The 19,049-nt window shown below is 42.0% G+C and overlaps 1 protein-coding gene across 2 annotated transcripts in view; it reads left to right on the top strand.

Moving 5' to 3' along the window:
* The window catches only part of USF3 (upstream transcription factor family member 3), a 50,817-nt gene extending 32,843 nt beyond the window's left edge, over nt 1-17,974 (top strand). For both annotated transcript variants that reach the window (XM_040621250.1, XM_040621249.1), the window contains exons 6-7: nt 3,190-3,286; nt 6,012-17,974. In XM_040621250.1, the coding sequence (XP_040477184.1) occupies nt 3,190-3,286; nt 6,012-12,457 (6,543 nt within the window). In that variant the 3' untranslated portion in view covers nt 12,458-17,974. The remainder of the gene's footprint in view (nt 1-3,189; nt 3,287-6,011) is intronic.
* Nucleotides 17,975-19,049: the final 1,075 nt, after the last annotated feature.

Raw genomic sequence — 19,049 nt, 5'->3', positions numbered from 1 at the left:
TTACATTTATTTTTTATTTTTAAGTAAGCTCTACACCCAACATGGGGCTTGAACTCACAACCCTGAGATCAAGAGGCCCATCTCTCTCTATATGTATCTTTAATTCTTTCCACACTTTCAACAGTCTTTTTAGAGTTTCTACATAGTCAAGTGTAACACATAATTTCTATTTTCTCTTTTTCCTTTGAGACTTGACTTCTGGAAACTTCTGCCCTTCTTCAGTCTCAGTTGATTGGTCTTTTCCAACTCTTCGTTTTTAATTTCAGCTCTCATACTTTTAATTTTCAAGAGTCTTTTTCTTATTCTCTTTGTTCTTTTTCATAGAACATGTTTGGTTCATAAATATAATTACCATGTCATCTCTGAGAATGTCATATAGGTTTAAAAAAAATTTTTTTCTTCTTGTCTTTGTTTCTTCTGATTTTCTTTTTCCCCCCTTTGTTTTGATTTTTTGTCTTTCATTTTGAAGACTTTCCTTAAATATTTAATGATACTTAGCTGTTTTCTCATATTTGAGAATGAGGCGTTAAAAAGCCGATTGAATAGGCTTAACTTTTGGTGCCCTAACTATTGAGTGATGAGGTGGTGAGCTAGCGTTATTGTTTTTGTGGCACTAAAAAATATCAATATTGATAGCTTGTTTAATTTTGGGAATAGCTATTAACTTTTATTTTCCAGAGAAGAACGCTACAGCCCCCTGTCTAGGAGTGGATAGGGTGGGAAGAGGTGTATAAGGCTGGTTGCCATATTCTGGGAGCTGGGTCAGGGAAAGGGTGCTGGAGAGTCTTATGCTTTAGGAGGCAGAATTTTACTTTACCCTCCTGTCTTCACTGAGTTGCCTCATCTTGTCTACTTCTATGCCAAGCATCCCTGAGGCCAAAATTCTCTGGTTCAGATTTCACAGAAAATGAACTTGTCTCCTGCAGTTGGGGCAGGAAGGGGAAGTCATCCAGCTGCGTAGGATGTGTGTGTTGGGGGGGGGGGTGTTAATGTTTATTACTGCATAAGAAGAGTCGTTCTACCAGTCCCCTCAGTTTAACCCCATACCTCACCCCACCTTTTGTGGTAGCCGGAGCTTCCCAGTCCTGAACCTCCCCAAGCTTTTAGAGGGCCAGATCGATTTGCTCACTTCTCAACACCATCTCCCTTGGTCTTACGCTTCAGTTTCTTTTCATTCTCTTCTGCAGGATGGTACTTAGTCTTGCATAGGTGTGTTTTTTCATTTGTGTGTGTGTGCGTTTTAATGTACTTTGAGTTTCCTTAACATGATAGTAAATTTAAGCACAGGAACTATGTCTTCTGATTGCTTTTCTTTCTCCACCTCTCAAAGTACAGTAGCTTTTCAGGAAATATTGGTGTTTGCCCAGTAATATCTTATTTTCCTGCTCTTGGTCGTCATTCCTGCAAGTTTCTCTGAAAGGAAGCCATAGTCATTTCACTTCCTTGGTGTCGTAGAGTGTGCAATGAAAGTCAGTATCTGGCTCCCAGAAGCCAGTAGATTCAGATTCTCTTCACTGTTGCTACGTGTCCTCAGCCCCGTCTGCAGCAGAGAGGCAGTAGGTGGGCACTGTCAGGTTCTGCCTTTGTCTCAACTCTTGCTTTAAGAAAGGACAGTACTTACTTTTTCTCTCTAGAGTAAAATGTTTCCAAGATTATATTGGGTCTCTGTTGGGACTTTGTGACTTGTAACTTTGTGAACCCAAAGCCCTAAATCACTGATTCCTACCTGAAAAGAGCTCTCTGATAAAGTACTGGGGATATTTAATAATATACATACTGGAATAGAAATTAAACATTCACTGCAACATTTTTAATAGCTGAAAAATAAAGAACCAAAATGCCTCTGATACAGCTTAAATAGTTGTCCGTAATGGACTCAAACATAAAATAAATTCAGCCCTTAGAAAGTATAAGATAGATATCTAAACTTTATATATCTCCAAGATATATTTTTAAATAAGAAAGAACAATGTGATATACTGTTTATAGTATCCTTCTATCTTTTTTTTTTTTTAAGATAGATAAACAGATCCAGGTATCAGCATAGGATAATTCTGGAAAGATATTTGGGTAACTTTATGGCAATTGCCTTTTGAATATGGTCTAAAGAACTAGAGCTAAAAGGAGTGCCACTTACTATGTTTTTATTTTTAACAATTGTTCATAGAGTAAAGAATAATATTAAAGTCTGAAATCTTTACACGGCCTTGAAATCCTTCTCTGGCCTCTTCTCCTACCACTCTTCCCCTATGTACTTTACTCTAGTTCCGCTCACCTCACCACGGTTCCTCCGGTGACGTGCAAACACAGCCCTGCTTGAGGGCCTTTGCCCTTGCCTATCCTAATACCTGGCCCCTCTTCCTCCAGATATCCATGGGGCATACTTTCTTGTACTTCCTTCTAGTTTTGTTTTGTCTTACAAGAGAGGCCTTCTCCAACTTCCCCATGCAAAATAGATAATAAGACAGTGTCTTAGTTTGGGCTCTTATAAGAAAAATAACATAGACTGGGTGGTTTAAACAATGGAAATTTATTTCTCACAGTTCTGGAGGCTGCAGCGTCTAAGGTCAGGGTGACAGCTGGTTCATTTCCTGGTGTGTGCTCTTTTCCTGGTCATGTCCTTGAATGACAGAGAGCGCGATCACCTCTCTCATGTCTTTTCTTCTAAGGGCACCGATCTCATTCATGAGGGATCTACCCTCGTGACCTAATTACCTCCCAAGGGCCCACCCACAGATACCATCACATCGGGGATCGGGGTCTCAACATGAATTACAGGGGGGCACAAACATTCAGTCCATAGGACAGAGTGACCTCTGTCATTTCTCTGGCCTCCTCTTTACCCTGCTTTATTTTTTCTTCATAGCAACTTAGCACTGCCTGATTATTTATATTATATATATATATTATATATATATGTATATATATATAACGTATATTCCTGAAGGTCAGGAATTTTATGTTTTGTTTATTATATCTCCAGTACCTAGAACAGAGCCTGACACATAGTAAATGCTCAGTAAATACTTAGTAAATGGAAAATGACAGTAGAAGCATTTGAATATGGTTGCCTGTTTTAATTTTGGGAGATACATACCACATATATGTGATAAAACCAAAGCTTGAAGTTTCTTCTGGCAAGTTCTTACTCTTCAGTGAAACTTTTAAATGGTTAATTCTCTTCGGCAGAGCAAGAATATGATCCTGGACCAAGCCTTTAAATATATAACGGAACTGAAAAGGCAAAATGATGAACTCCTGCTTAATGGAGGAAACAATGAACAAGGTAAAGATTTTGAGATTCTTACTTTTTGTTGTTTTCTCAGCGTTCAGGTCTTTGTGTCGCAGGGCAACTTATATGAGGATACAGAAGGCTTTTTTGACCAGAAACATTATTAAGATTGTGCATTCAGTGGGTCTGAGAGAGTAGTGTTGCAAAACAAATTCATCTTAGTTTACCTCCCCCCGTGAGCAACTCGCACTTTTCAGGCATACAGAATTTTGATTTTGAACTCTTGTGTGTACTTCATGTTTGCTTAACTCATGAGACAAATAATGCCGGGTCTCTTTTATTCCAACTGGATCTTCCAGTTAGAGGGTGTAGGGGAGAGTCCTGCGCAGTGTAACTTCAAAATAAAACAAAGATATGCCTGGGCCAAGACTTAACTGTGAATCAACTCAAAAGGTAAAATATTCCATTCATAATTGTTTATATTGCATGTAATGTGTGTATCAGACAGCCTGATCATTTAATGAAATTTGATTTTATTATTCATTATTTTTTTAGATAATTACATTGTAAAAAATATTAAGTTTTTTATAACAGCTGAAAAGGAAAATATCCCAGGCAAGTGTAAAGCTCAGAGTGGTAGGCAGTTTGAATTGTCCTTTATTTATGTCTCTGACAAGGGCAGAGGAAGAATTTCCTGTGACAACTCAGTAGGTCACCTTAAAAGGAGAGGAACAAAGGTAGAATCTGCTGAGGTGGGGGCAGTGATGGGCTCCGTTTATTGTATATCTGGAAGGTCAACATTCTGAATTCTCTGCTTACTTTAAGTTAGATGACAGCTTACCCCCTCACCCAAGTCAACCATCTTTTACAGTCCAGGCCTTGTTTTATGATGCGGTAGGTGGTTATTTTCCTAATACATGTTTGGGAGCTGCTCTGAGGCACCCCACAGAAGGGATGTTAAGCCTAGAATGATGTGTACACTTCTCTAAGGAGAGCTCCTTTGGTTTCCTAGAGCCTGAGGCAGTCAAGTTACCTGGACCTTTAGGGAAAAGAGAACCTGTTAGAAAAATACAAGTTGCATGGGGCTCAGGAAAAGCTGAGCAGGTGGGCCAGGGCTTGAGGCAGCTTGGTCTTAAGTCGGACTGCCTTGTCGTCTCCGTCACCATCCTTTCTTTGGTTCTTTTTGCTGCATCTGCTCTCTTCTCTTCTCTTTCCCCAGCAGCTTCCCCACATGCTCACGGTCCACATGACAGGCTGGGCCGCGGTCCAAATGGTGGCCTTGGGGGTCAGACCCACCTGGATTGAGTCTCCTCTTCACTTACTCACTCAGTACCTGTGGCTATTTACTTCAACTCTCCCAGTCTCAGTTTCCTTATCTTAAAATGAAGATAATCCTCGCATGTATGTGATTGACTTTAGACAAATTTATGTGATTACTCCGAGCCTGTTTCTCACATCTCAGAATATTGATGACAATAGGTAGTTCCCATCTCATGGTCGTTATGAGGATTAAAGGAAATAATGCAGGTACAGTACTTAGAGTAAAGCTGACATATAGTAAATGTTACCCATTACTGTGGTCATTGGTATTATTATTATGAAATGAGATGATGAATGAAAAGTGCCAGGCATATAGTAAGTCTGTAGTGAGAACAGAATTATTGTTTCGTCCGTAATAATTGTCCATGAGTTTCTTTTTTTTTTTTTTAAGATTTTATTTATTTATTCGACAGAGATAGAGACAGCCAGCAAGAGAGGGAACACAAGCAGGGGGAGTGGGAGAGGAAAAAGCAGGCTCACAGCGGAGGAGCCTGATGTGGGGCTCGATCCCATAACGCCGGGATCACGCCCTGAGCCGAAGGCAGACGCTTAACCGCTGTGCCACCCAGGCGCCCCGTCCATGAGTTTCTGGTGTCCATGGCACATTGGCATCTTTCTTCTGTGTCTCTTAGTTTAAATGTCTGAGAAGAATAATCTGCTAGTCCCAGCTCATCCTCGTCATAACAGAACTTTTTGTGTCAGGCCCCCTCATAGGGCATTGGCTTTGAAGATTGGCTGCCCTCAGTGGAGGGAGAGGGGAGAATATCTACCACTTTGGCAAGACAGGGGGGATGTGTGGGGTCACAGAGCATAAATACCAGCAGCCAAGGCTGCCCCAGTCGTAGGGTCCGTGGGTAAAGTTCTCCCCCTTCAGAAAGGGTAGGGTGTGACAGTAGTACATACACCCTACCGAGGAAAATTCAAGCTCCATTACTGATGCTTTCTTCGGTGCTCTACTACTCACTTTTCACACGTTCCACTTGGACTCTGTTGTTTCAAAGAGTAAAACAGAAGTGAGTTTAAAGCCATTTATAAAAGAGGCTATCCATTACTACCACAAGTCATGTTTGCTGTTACAGCATTTAAATGCTGTTATATTGATATTCAGTGCTATTTTCCTAGCACGTTACCATGATGTCTTCCCTTCTTTTACCTTTGTAGTTGTCCTATTGGGAATTTTTGAATTGGGAATTTTGAGATTTCTACATTGTGAGTAATTTCTGACCTTTGGGTTGTTGACCCTTAATGATACATTCTTTAAAAAGGATACAATAGAGGCTTGATATATCACCGTAAAAAGGAGAAAGAATTTGCTTTAGAAAAGAACTGAAGATTTTCAGTTGAGGTATTTAGAAATACTAGAATTAGAATTCAGTAATTAGCACGCAGCTTTTTCTTAAGTTACTATAAATGCTGACATTAATAGGTAATTGTTTCATTTTTATTTTTAATATTGTAGCTGAAGAAATTAAAAAGCTACGTAAACAACTGGAAGAAATTCAAAAAGAAAATGGCCGATATATTGAATTACTGAAAGCAAATGACATATGCCTATATGATGACCCCACCATCCACTGGAAAGGAAATCTGAAAAGCTCAAAGGTCTCTGTTGTTATTCCCAGTGATCAGGTTCAAAAAAATATCATTGTTTATTCCAATGGGAGTCAGCCTGGTGGAAATAGCCAGGGAACAGCTGTTCAGGGGATCACCTTTAATGTTGGTCATAATTTACAAAAGCAAACCGCCAATGTGGTGCCAGTACAGAGGACTTGCAATCTTGTGACTCCTGTGTCTATTTCTGGAGTTTACCCTTCTGAAAACAAGCCATGGCATCAGACCACAGTTTCTGCATTGGCTGCCAACCAGCCTGTTCCTCTTTGTCTTCCTGCTACCATTTCTGCTCAAAATATTCTCGAGCTTTCCACCTCCGAAAGCGAATCGAGTGTGCTTGGTGCCACCAGTGGCTCACTGATCGCTGTTCCCATTGGGCCTGAACCCCACCAACATCGTTCCTTGCACACATGTCTAAATGAACAAAATTCTCCTGAAAATAAGAACGGGCACGAGAGTCCCAAATTAGTGAAGAAAACAGGACCTTGTGCCACAAGCATCCCCACCACCTCCTCAGCGACTGCCGCCAAAGCGCACCATGGAAGCAAGTCCTGCCTGAGCATACAGGATTTCAGAAATGATTTCCAGACCACCTTCGTCGTTTCAGTTACCACCACGGTCTGCTCCCAGCCTCCCAGATCTGCAGGTGATTCTTGTCCAGTGAGCATTAGCAAGGGTGCAGACTCGGCAGGGGTTACTGCGGTGGTGACCCCTTCTGCCCCCGGAGGAGGGAAGACCACCACTCCTGTAAGCACTCTCTCTGCAACCCCTTTGGACAATAGTTGGACTCTTTCTTGTTCTTTGCCTTCTTCAAGTGTTAGCGCTTCAGATTTAAAAAGCATGAATAGCCTTACCCGAATTTCCTCTGCTGGAAACACACAGACAACGTGGACTACTTTGCACCTGGCGGGAAACACTGTTCAGCCCTTAAGCCAGACACCTTCTTCTGCTGTGACTCCGGTAGTAAATGAGTCTGGTACCAGCCCTCCCACAACCAACCACAGTAGACACGTCGCTACAGGCGTCAACTTGAATAATTCCTTTCCAGCAGACGGGCAGGCAGTTGAGCAAGTAGTTGTAACCTTGCCTTCTTGCCCATCTTTACCTATGCAGCCACTGATTGCCCAACCACAAGTTAAATCTCAGCCTCCAAAAAACATCCTTCCTTTGAATTCAGCAATGCAGGTTATTCAGATGGCTCAGCCAGTTGGGTCGGCTGTTAATGCAGCTCCAGCGAATCAAAACGTCATCATTCTTCAGCCCCCCAGCACTACCCCTTGCCCAGCGGTGATGAGAGCAGAGGTTCCCAACCAAACAGTAGGTCAGCAGATAGTGATCATACAGGCAGCTAATCAGAACCCCTTGCCGCTCCTCTCGGCTCCACCTCCTGGTTCTGTTCGACTCCCTGTCAGTGGAGCCAATGCTCTAATAGGGTCTAATAATTCAGTGCAAAATGTTTCGACCCCACAGACTTTTGGAGGAAAGCATCTTGTCCATATATTACCAAGACCTTCATCGTTATCAACATCTAGTTCAACACAAACTTTTTCTGTTACCATGTCAAACCAACAACAGCCTCAAACCATTTCTTTAAATGGACAGCTCTTTGCTTTGCAGCCTGTGATGTCCTCATCAGGAACTACAAATCAAACCCCTATGCAAATTATCCAACCCACCACCAGCGAAGATCCAAATACCAATGTTGCCCTGAATACATTTGGAGCTTTGGCCAGCCTCAATCAAAGCATATCACAGATGGCTGGGCAGAGCTGTGTACAGTTGTCTATTAGCCAGCCTGCCAATCCTCCAACTGCTGCAAATAGTCAGACCGCCCCAGTTAACTGTGGTTCATTAACAACAACTGTAGCATCTGCCATGACAACTGATAATTCAGCCACACTACCCAGTACTTACAATCTAGTAACTACTCCCTCAATGAACACTGTAGCTTGTTTACCTAACGTGAAGTCGAAAAGATTGAATAAGAAGCCAGGTGCCAAGAAACACTTAGCAGCTAACAAGTCAGTGTGCCCCCTGAATCCAGTCAGAGACGCGGGCAAGTTAGACTGCCCCAGCACTGAAGCCACATCATGTAATAACGATGGACTGTTGGACAGCCTCCCTGTTGTGTTACCATCTGTCACCGTGTCCCAGGCAAATAGCGTAAGTGTTTCTGGTTCACATTCTTTGGATGTTCTGAATTCTGAATCAGTGATACCTGAATCTGTACCCAAATCTAAGTCCGCAGAAGAGACTAGCTCACCCTCCCAAGAACCTGTAACAAGTGAACATTTTGTCATGGCCCCAGCAAAATCCAAAGATTCTACCCCCATTTTGCAACGAGAGACATCTCAGGATAAGCCACCAACTAGTTTGACATTGTCAGATGCTGCCAAATCCTGCACTTCAGCCAACGTGTTGATTCCATCTCCAACTGATCCCCACATTTTGGTTTCTCAGGTTTCTGGTCTGTCATCTGCCACTAGCACTGCAAGTACCGACTGTGTTTCCGAGGTAGAGATCATTGCTGAACCTTGCCGGGTGGAGCAAGATGCATCTGACACGATGCAAACGACTGGTCTCTTAAAGGGGCAGGGTTTGACTGCACTGCTGTCTGGTCTGGCTAAAGAGAAAGACCCTCAGAAACTGTCTCTTTCAGTCCAGGTGGACCATCCTGACTTTTCTTCAGAAAATTCTAAAATTGTTGATTCAGGTGTTGATTTACATCCCAAACAGGAGCTCTTACTGATGAACAGTGATGATAGAGACCCGGGGCCGCCTCACTCCTGCGTCCCTGATCAGGAGGTTATCAGTGGTTCCTTGCTTGTCAGCAGGCAGGCTGACTCTCCCATGTCAACCAGCTCTGGCAGCAGTCGGAGTTTCTCAGTGGCATCCATGCTTCCTGAAACGACTAGAGAGGATGTCACCAGCAGTACGACGACGAATACGTGTGACAGCTGTACCTTTGTGGAGCAAACTGACATCGTTGCTCTTGCGGCAAGAGCTATTTTTGACCAGGACAACCTCGAGAAGGGAAGAGCTGGCAGCCAGGCTGATATGAGGGAAGTTACTTCAAAGCCTTCCGAAGCGTCACCTTTAGAGGGGGACCAGCCTTTCAAAACACAGATCTCTAAAGAGGGTGGCGCAGGACAGGCAGAAGCAACACCAAATGAATTTAATTCTCAGGATTCGATTGAAGCCACGGTGGATCGGCCCCTTGGGAAACCGAGTTGTTCTATAGGAATTAAAACATCAAATGCCTCTTTACAGGTTTCGACTTCTCAGCCGCCGAGCATCACCAGTTTGAGCGTAAATAATCTTATCCACCAGAGCAGCATCAGCCATCCTCTGGTCAGCTGTGCTGGTTTGTCCCAAACTTCAGAGCAAACAACTGTTCCTGTGACAGTTAATCTGACGGTTGCATCTAGCTCCTATGCCACTCAGCCTCCTGGACCAGCTCTGATGACCGAATATCCCCAGGAACAGCTGAATACCATTCCTGGCACCATACCAAATCCACAGATTCAAGAGCCACTCTTAAAGCCAAGTCAGGAAAGCCGCAAAGACTCTGCTAAGCGTGCTGTCCAAGATGACCTTTTATTGTCTTCAGCTAAACGTCAAAAACACTGTCAGCCAGCCCCGCTGAGGCTTGAGGCTATGTCCCTGATGAGCCGAACTCCAGACAGCATTTCTGATCAGGCTCAGATGATGGTCAGTCAGCTCCCTCCCAACTCTGCGAACTCTGTTGTGCCTCTTAGCAACCCAGCACATGGAGATGGCCTTACCCGATTATTTCCACCTAGTAACAATTTTGTGGCCCCAGCACTGAGGCAAACGGAAGTCCAGTGCAGTTCTCAGAATTCAGTCGCTGAGCAGCAGCAAACCCAGGCCAGTCAACATCTCCAGGCCCTGCAGCAGCATGTTCCAGCCCAGGGGGTATCCCACCTGCACAGTAACCACCTCTACTTAAAGCAGCAGCAGCAGCAGCAAGCGGGGCAGTTACGAGAGAGGCACCATTTATATCAGCTGCAGCATCACGTACCTCATGCAGAGAGCTCTGTCCACTCTCAGCCCCATAATGTCCACCAACAGAGGACTCTACAACAGGAAGTTCAGATGCAGAAAAAGAGGAATCTTGTTCAGGGCACTCAGGCCTCTCAGCTTTCCTTACAACCAAAGCACCATGGAACTGACCAGTCCCGACCCAAGAGCGGTCAGCCGCATCCCCACCATCAGCAGATGCAGCAGCAGATGCAGCAACATTTTGGAAGTTCCCAACCGGAGAAGAGTTGTGAAAACCCTTCAACTAGCCGGAACCACCATAACCATCCCCAGAACCATCTCAATCAAGATATTATGCACCAGCAGCCGGATGTTGGAAGCAGGCAGCAGGGTTCAGGGGTTTCTTCAGAACACGTATCTGGGCATAATCCAATGCAGAGGCTTTTGACATCAAGAGGCATAGAGCAGCAGATGGTGTCCCAACCAAGTATTGTGACTAGACCTTCAGACATGACCTGCACTCCACACAGGCCGGAGAGAAATAGAGTTTCCAGTTATTCTGCTGAGGCACTTATTGGAAAGACATCTTCTAATTCAGAGCAGAGAATGGGTATATCAATTCAGGGCTCCAGAGTTTCAGATCAGCTTGAAATGAGAAGCTATCTTGATGTTCCCAGGAATAAGAGTTTGGCCATTCACAATATGCAGGGTCGTGTGGACCATGCTGTCGCCTCGGATATCCGCCTTTCTGACTGTCAGACATTTAAACCAAGTGGAGCCAGTCAACAGCCCCCGAGTAATTTTGAAGTACAATCTTCAAGAAATAATGAAATAGGTAACCCTGTATCATCACTGAGGAGTATGCAGTCCCAGGCTTTTCGAATTAGTCAAAACCCTGGTCCACCACCAATCGACCGCCAAAAGAGATTACCTTATCCTCCAGTTCAGAGTATCCCAACGGGAAATGCCATCCCACCAAGGGACAGTGAAAATACATGCCACCAGAGTTTCATGCAGAGCTTACTTGCCCCTCACCTTGGTGATCAGGTCCTTGGAAGCCAGAGATCACTCTCAGAACATCAGAGGAACACACAGTGTGGTCCATCCTCTGCAATTGAATATAATTGCCCCCCAACTCATGAAAGTGTCCATATTAGAAGAGAGAGTGAGAGTCAGAACAGGGAGAGCTGTGACATGTCCCTAGGTGCAATTAACAGCAGGAACAGCACCTTGAATATTCCTTTCTCAAGTTCTTCTTCCTCGGGAGATATTCAAGGTCGAAACACAAGTCCCAATGTGTCTGTACAGAAGTCCAATCCCATGAGGATAACTGACAGTCATGGGACCAAGGGCCACATGAACCCTTCAGTCACAACCAACATGCACGGGGTAGCAAGGCCAGCTCTGCCCCATCCATCCGTGTCTCACGGAAATGCTGAGCAAGGGCCTCCTGTACGTCCAACTAATTCTTCAGTTCCCCAGCGATCAAGGCATCCCTTGCAAGACAGCAGTGGTTCCAAAATTCGTCAGCCTGAAAGGAATCGTTCTGGCAACCAAAGACACAGTAATGTCTTTGATCCAAGTCTTCCCCATCTTCCTCTGTCTACTAGTGGCAGTATGATTCTTGGCCGCCAGCAGCCCACTACAGAGAAGAGAGGAAGTATTGTTCGTTTCATGCCCGATAGCCCACAAGTACCTAATGATAATTCAGCACCTGACCAGCATACACTATCACAAAATTTCAGTTTTCCTTTTATTCCTGAGGGCGGCATGAATCCACCAATAAATGCAAATACTTCTTTCATCCCACAGGTTACTCAGCCTAGTGCCACTCGAACGCCAGCTCTCATCCCCGTAGACCCCCAAAATACTCTACCCTCCTTCTATCCCCCATACTCTCCTGCTCATCCTACACTGTCCAATGATATTTCCATCCCCTACTTTTCCAATCAGATGTTCTCAAATCCTAGCACTGAGAAAGTAAACAGTGGAAGCCTAAATAACCGATTTGGATCAATACTGTCTCCTCCCAGACCTGTCGGTTTTGCTCAACCAAGTTTTCCTCTGCTCCCTGAAATGCCGCCAATGCACATGACCAACTCTCACTTGTCCAACTTTAACATGACATCTTTGTTTCCAGAAATAGCTACAGCTCTTCCCGATGGCTCGGCGATGTCACCTTTGCTTACGATAGCAAACTCCTCTGCCTCCGACTCTTCCAAGCAGTCCTCAAACAGACCTGCCCACAACATAAGCCATATTTTAGGTCATGACTGCAGTTCAGCTGTCTAAATACTGATAGACTAAGTGTACATGTGTCAGCTGAGACTACAAATGTGTGTGTGCATGCACACGTAATGCACATGGAGAGGGAGACCGTGTGTGTGTGTGTATGTGTGTGTCTCTGTGTTTGTATAATCAGTTTCCAGTTACCTTCTGAATGTAGGGAAGTCATGTCAGAGATGATGCGAATCATGGGTTGTCAAAAACAAATTATCTTCCATTTTTAACCACACGGTATGCTTTTTAAATTTTACGAGTGGAGTTACATTTTCAAGTTTGATTTCTAATCTTTTATTCCCTAAATGCTAATCAGTTGGAAGTTGGGGGAGATCCTTTTGGCATGTAGTAGTAGTAGTAGGAAAGAACCTAGATTTTAAACTTGATTGTTGATCATTTGTAAAATAGATACTTGAGATAGTTGAATTGCTCTCCAAAAATCCAGACACTTTGATACAATGCAATGGCTCATCACCAAATGCTTGGCTGATGTCAGCATCTAGAACCGTTTCTTACCCGTGGCAGGTGTTGAGTTAATATGGAATGAATGTCCATGGTTAGAGTCAAGCCGTTAGCAAGTAAATGAGTTGTTTAATCAGCCTTCATTCCCTAGGTTTGGTTTAGGTAGAGGCTTCTTTCTTAATTATAACGATTCATCAGTTATCTGAATTTAATGTCTTGTTTCTCACATTAGACAGCCATTTTATCTTTAATGTGCCAAGATCCTAGAACGCACAGGTCTTCCTTACTTAGCCTTAAAAATAGCAGTCTAAAAAGCAGAGTACGTAGACGTTCTCCATTGTGCGCTCGCGTTTTGCATCAGGTCATAAGGATAAAAGCAGTTGTATTGCAGAGTTTGGCTTTTGTTCAGTTAAAGATTATTGTTTCATCAACTGAATTTTGTTTTAGTATTCTCTCTTCATTCTGTTCACTTGATCTTGGAATAATTTCTTTTATATTTGTTTAATCATGAGGGACTGCTCAGTAAGTAGTGTGTTTGGAATCTACACAATTATTTGAGCCTTACTTTTTAAATATTTCTGAGCAGAGTCTTAGGCTCTGTCAGTATTTTTACTTACTGATAATTTATATTTAAAATACGGCATTGTATGTTACATTATTACCCTTCATAGTAGAATTATAATGAGAAGATGAATTTGTTCATTATTTTTCCTGATGATAGATGTGAAATGGTGCTTCAGAAAATTGTCTTTGTATATGTCCGTGTGTGTGTGTGTGTACACAGACATAGATTTTAAAGTATAAACTGGTCCTTTAAAAATTAGCCTGCCATCTGGAAATGGAAATTGTGACCTGAGACCCGCTGAGGTACTGGAAAGCTTGATGTCAGGGTTTTTAAAAGCCCCACAGAAGTTAATTATGTACACACACACACACACACACACACACACACACAGTAATATATTGAATTTTGAAAACTCAAAACCTATGAAAACAACCGTATATACTCATATTCTCAAACCTATTATTTTTTGTTGTTGTTATATTCTGCCAAACAGGGGATGGAGTGGGAGAGATACATATAAACGGTTCCGTCTGCTCTGTTAATAAAGTGAACCCAAGGACCAGCATTTCATTTTATTTTTTTCCTCCTTAAAAACGCCTCCTCAGGCTGGGTCAGAGCAGTGACCTCTGGCGAATACCTCTTGTGAAGACTCAGTAAAAGGGTCGTGTGTGCCTCTGAACTGTATTTACCAAACCTTCCTCCCTCTTCCTGCTGCCCACTGAAGCAGCCTCCTGGGGGCAAAAAAGAAAAAGTAGAATTGTAAACAAGGAAATCTTCTGTATTTTCTCCTTCAAAATGGTCATGGCGAGGAATAGGAGTTACTTAAATAAGACAACAGATAAACACAATAGTTAAAACTTTGAGTTGGGAAAAAAGTGAGATTCATGGCTTGTTTTTTAATTAGCTTAACTGAGTTTTAAGTTATAACATTCAGGTTTTTCTCAGTACGTGAAAGGTCCAGCCTGCCGATTTCAAGAAGGATAGTGTTCGGTGTGTTTAGCTCTCCCTCCTCCTCCCTCCCTCTCCCTGTCGCTCTCCGTCCCTCACATACACGTGCAAACACGCGCACGCACTGCGCGGCGGCCCCTGAGTTCTGAAGAACCGGGCACTGTTTGATATGATTAGAACGACGGTAACAGGCTAAGCAGAAGATCAATTTGAACATTGCAACAGAAAGACCTCAGAGCCTGGTACTTTCGGCTGTTTCTCTGTTGCACTGATTTTCTGCTCAGCCCTGTTCAGAGATAGCCTTTACATTTTTCAGAGCTTTCATTCCAAGCACATAATGCTTTGATCCCAATGAGCCTCTACCCTTAAAGAAAGCTTATTGACCATCTGAAGAAAGTCGTGACCATCTGCAAATAATTTGGCTTCTGCTTATATGTAGCTCTAATTATCTCAAAGATATGTGCATATATATGTAAGAGATCATTGTATATAGGGACTCAATTCTGAAAGTGTTCAGAGCATAGTAATCCAACTTGATTTAAAAGCATGAGTATATGAGATTTACCAGCAGTATATTAAGTATTTGATAATCAGAGCTACATGATTTTGGGGAGGAAATTTATTTAATATCTAGCAATCTTTGGATATAGTTTTTGGCAAGGTGTGGCAGGAAACAGTTAATTTTGGTTATAGTAAGTTTAATGTTATTCTTGGCTTGCTAATATAAGACTATAGAATGTAAAACCATTTCCACAAATAATTTTGTAAGTTCTGGAAATATACATATGCAAATGTATGAATCATAAAGGAGAGTAATTAAATTATTTCTATCTCTTTTAGTGTTGATCACATAGAATCAATTCGAGAAAGTGGTTCCTCTAAATATTTAACACGGTAACTAATGAGGTGAACAATTTCAGATTTCTCATCATGTATACATTTTTAATGTATCAGTCATGGATAAAAGAAATCAAGTTTTATGTCATTTGTTTTTTTGGTACATACCGGTTGTTTGGAGATACGCCATTTCAGGAAATTTATTTTTGTTTATATTGTAAGACCTTTTGGAGGGACTGGGAATGGCGCCTTTTTTGTAAGTAAGGAGTGATAGTCCACAGTGATCATGCTTTATAAAATTTAACCTATTAGAACTGTGGAAAGAGAAGATTGGGGAGGGAATATTCTTTTGCACCAATTTCCAGTTACATATCAGGGTGAACTGCAATAAAAATCAATTTTTAAAAATCAGCCTTCCTAAAATACAAAATTATTTAAACACTTTAAAGAAAATTCATTTGCCTTGCTCTTGCCTTCTAACATTGTCCATGTCATGGACAGGCTAAAATTTATACTCCAAAAAAAAAAAAAATGTGGAAACATATTTTAATGGGAGTGAAGTTTTAAAAATTTGGGAAAGGGTAAAGACTTACTACTCAGCATCTTCTTAGCTTTGTCCGTCGTCTGATCGATAGGTACCTAGGCTCCTCTTTTCTTCCATCCGCGCTATGTGAAACAGGTGGCAGGGAGCCTTCTCGTTTCCTTAGGATGGTTACTTCTCTGCCTCGAAAAGTTTATTGGGCCCACCCATCTCTTGGATCATTGTGTGACAGTGAGTCCTGCTTCTCTATCAGTGATTCCCAAGTCCTCACTCCGGGAACCACTGTATCTCCTGTTCTATCAAGGGGCAAAAAGAATTTCCTGAAACAAAATTAGTTCAGAATTAATTTAAAACATTGAATGTGCCATACAGTTCTGCTCCTTGTTTTGATGAATTTGCTTTCTTCCCCTGGAGGAGTTGTATTAGTGCGAAGGTGGTACCAAGGTCTGATGGCTTTGGGTTGATACCTTTAGGGTTCTGGAAGGCGTAATTCTATTGTCTGTATAAATTCTGCCTTTGCCTGGAGATAGTTGCCTATGGCTGCAGACATCCAGAGGGCAATGATAATAGCCAAATAAACTAGCGTGAAGTTCATCTGTGAGTGATGATTTTATGATACCTATGTGCGAAGAGAAGGCCAGAAATTCGTTTCTTCTTGAAGTACCTTTTTGGCTAAATGCTCCCAACAGAAAGGGGTCCTTTCTTTTGACTTAACCACATTCTCTCTGCATTCTGCCCTTCCTGTGTGAGCCTGACAGTGTTTTTACCAGAGTCCGTGGGGGACACCAAGTTCAGATTGAGGCAGTCCAGCGTGAGGACCTTCTTGGACACAGAGCTGCTAGTTCTGCACATGCCTCTCTCCTGGTACTGCACTTTACTTGACACTGTGCCTCTGGTCCGAAGACCAGCCATTGGAACATACTACTCACCCCCTCCTCTGGTATATAGCAAAGGACCAGCCAGACTGGTACGTGCCGTGCAATCAAACACCTAGAAGACAAGAACAGCTGATGTTTCTCACTGTTGCCTTATCATTCTCTGAGCCATCTTCGATGCCGGTCTTGTAAAAAATGTACTATTTAGAAGCAAAACTCCTTTTAATCTCTGAGCTTGTAGGTGGTGGTCATTCAACATCGTTTCCATATTTGCACAAACCCTATCAGCTGTGGGGCTCTGACGCAGGCATGTGTTCCGATGCTTCATAAACTCGAGCCAACTTGGCTTGAAAGTATCGGATATACTTTTCAAATTGGTGTTATTTTGGATGATAATCTGCATTATCTGTCACTAGAGATCTCGGGAGACATAGAAGAGAACTCTTGTAATTTAACACTTCTAAAAATGATCATAAGTTGTGGGTTTTTTGCTTTTTTTTTTTTTTGGCTCAGTTGTCTGTACACCACTACACCACACTGTGTTATAGGAACTTAGAGTTTTCTCCATCTCACTTCTTCACTTCTCTGGATCTCTTTATCCTCATCCCTTAAGTCTTAAAAACCATTTTCATCTGTGGGGTCATCGAGGCACTGGACTTGACTACATTGGTAACCTTTAAGGGAGTTGAACTGTTGATCTTCCGAGAAGAAAGGGACCAGACAGTGTTGCTTAAAATGCTGCAGTTGTGTTACTGTGAAGAAAAGATTTGCTTCCACGNNNNGCAGGCCATATATATGTATATATATATATTCATTTTGGTAAACATAGGTGGAAAAATCTGAGAACATAATTACCTTCACAAATTATTTATAGATACACTGGGTGAGAGGCTTACTGTAGGGCAGTCACCAGAAAAAAACCTAACCGTAGTCTTTCAGTAGTGTAATATTTGTATCTATTCCCATGCCAGCGATGTCTGCTGTGTACTGGCTCCTATTACTGTAAATTACCTGGTTTATAATTCTAATGGGGACTCATTTGTTTTGTAATGGAATCCAGAGCAGATATGTATAATACGATCAGGATTGTCCTACAGTTGTAAATAAGAATAGGTCCTGTTTATTTTGACATCTTTTTACAAATGCATTGTATTAGGGTGTGAATATTCTGAACCATGCTCTTGTTTAAAGTTTTGAAATTTTTATTGGTAAATGTAACATTTTAATGGTTGTAATAATTATTTGTATAGATATGAATATAGTATTTTATTTAAGAAAATAAACTTTGCATTTTTGCATTGTGAATTCTGTCTTTTCTGATCATTTCATGTGCCTCCTTAGACCTGGTATTAAAACGACTTGTCTTGCATACCAAAGTTTTCTATGCAAGTAATCTTTCAATTTAATAAAATGTCTGAAAATGATACCATGACACATTTCCCATGGGGAGTGTGTTCCTGATCAAAGAGTCAACCTCAAATAAATTATAATTATGACCAGTGCCATATCGTTATAGCAAACTATACACCTCTGTATCTATTGTAAAAAGTAGAATTTCAGATCTGGAAGAGTATTGAGAGATGATTCAGCTAAACTCCTCATGTATTTGTAGGGGAGGAAACTGAAGCACAGAACTTTGGAGCAAGAAATGGGTCTTTCGTTACAGTTACCCACTCAACTTGGTCACATGGTTTTTGAAGATTTATTTGTCTGAGGGAGATAGAGCACGTGGAACCGGCAGGAGGAAGGGAAGAGGGGAAGGAGCAGAAGGAGAGGGACAAGCACTCACAGGGCTCCATCTCATGACCCTGAAATCATGACCCTGAGATCAGGACCTGAGCCAAAATCAAGAGTTGGAAGCTTAACCGAGTGAGTCACCCAGGCACCCCCAACTTTGTTACATTTTACAAGCATGAAGTTTGAGGGGGTAAAAACAAGTTGCAGGGGAGCTTGAACAGTATAAAGTGATATAAGTTTAAATTCCTATAAATCAAACCATTTGTTGTTTAGGGAAACTTACAGATGTGATAAAAATTATAAATTAAGGAAATGATAAACCCGAAGTTCGGGATAATGGGTGCTTCTTAGGAAAGGTGGGAGAGGGATTGTATCAAGGAGGGGTACTTCAAAAGCACCGGTATGTTCCATTGAACTGAATAGTAGGTGTTTATCTCTCTCACACCTGAAGATTTTATGAATGAATAAACTACATTCTAAAATTAAAATAGGTAAAATGAGGATGTTAGAGGTCATTTATTCTCATATCTCAATAAATCTGTTCTTTTAAAGGTCTTTCCACAATACATACATACATACATACTATCTTTCCACAAAGAAAACTTCAAGCCCAAGTGAATTTAGTGAATAATACGTCTA

This window comes from Ursus maritimus, unplaced genomic scaffold, assembly GCF_017311325.1.
Source record: "Ursus maritimus isolate PB19 unplaced genomic scaffold, ASM1731132v1 scaffold_4, whole genome shotgun sequence".
Lineage (NCBI taxonomy): Eukaryota > Metazoa > Chordata > Mammalia > Carnivora > Ursidae > Ursus > Ursus maritimus.
Note: the sequence above shows the minus strand (reverse complement) of the source record. Positions and strands in the feature narration are given on the sequence as shown.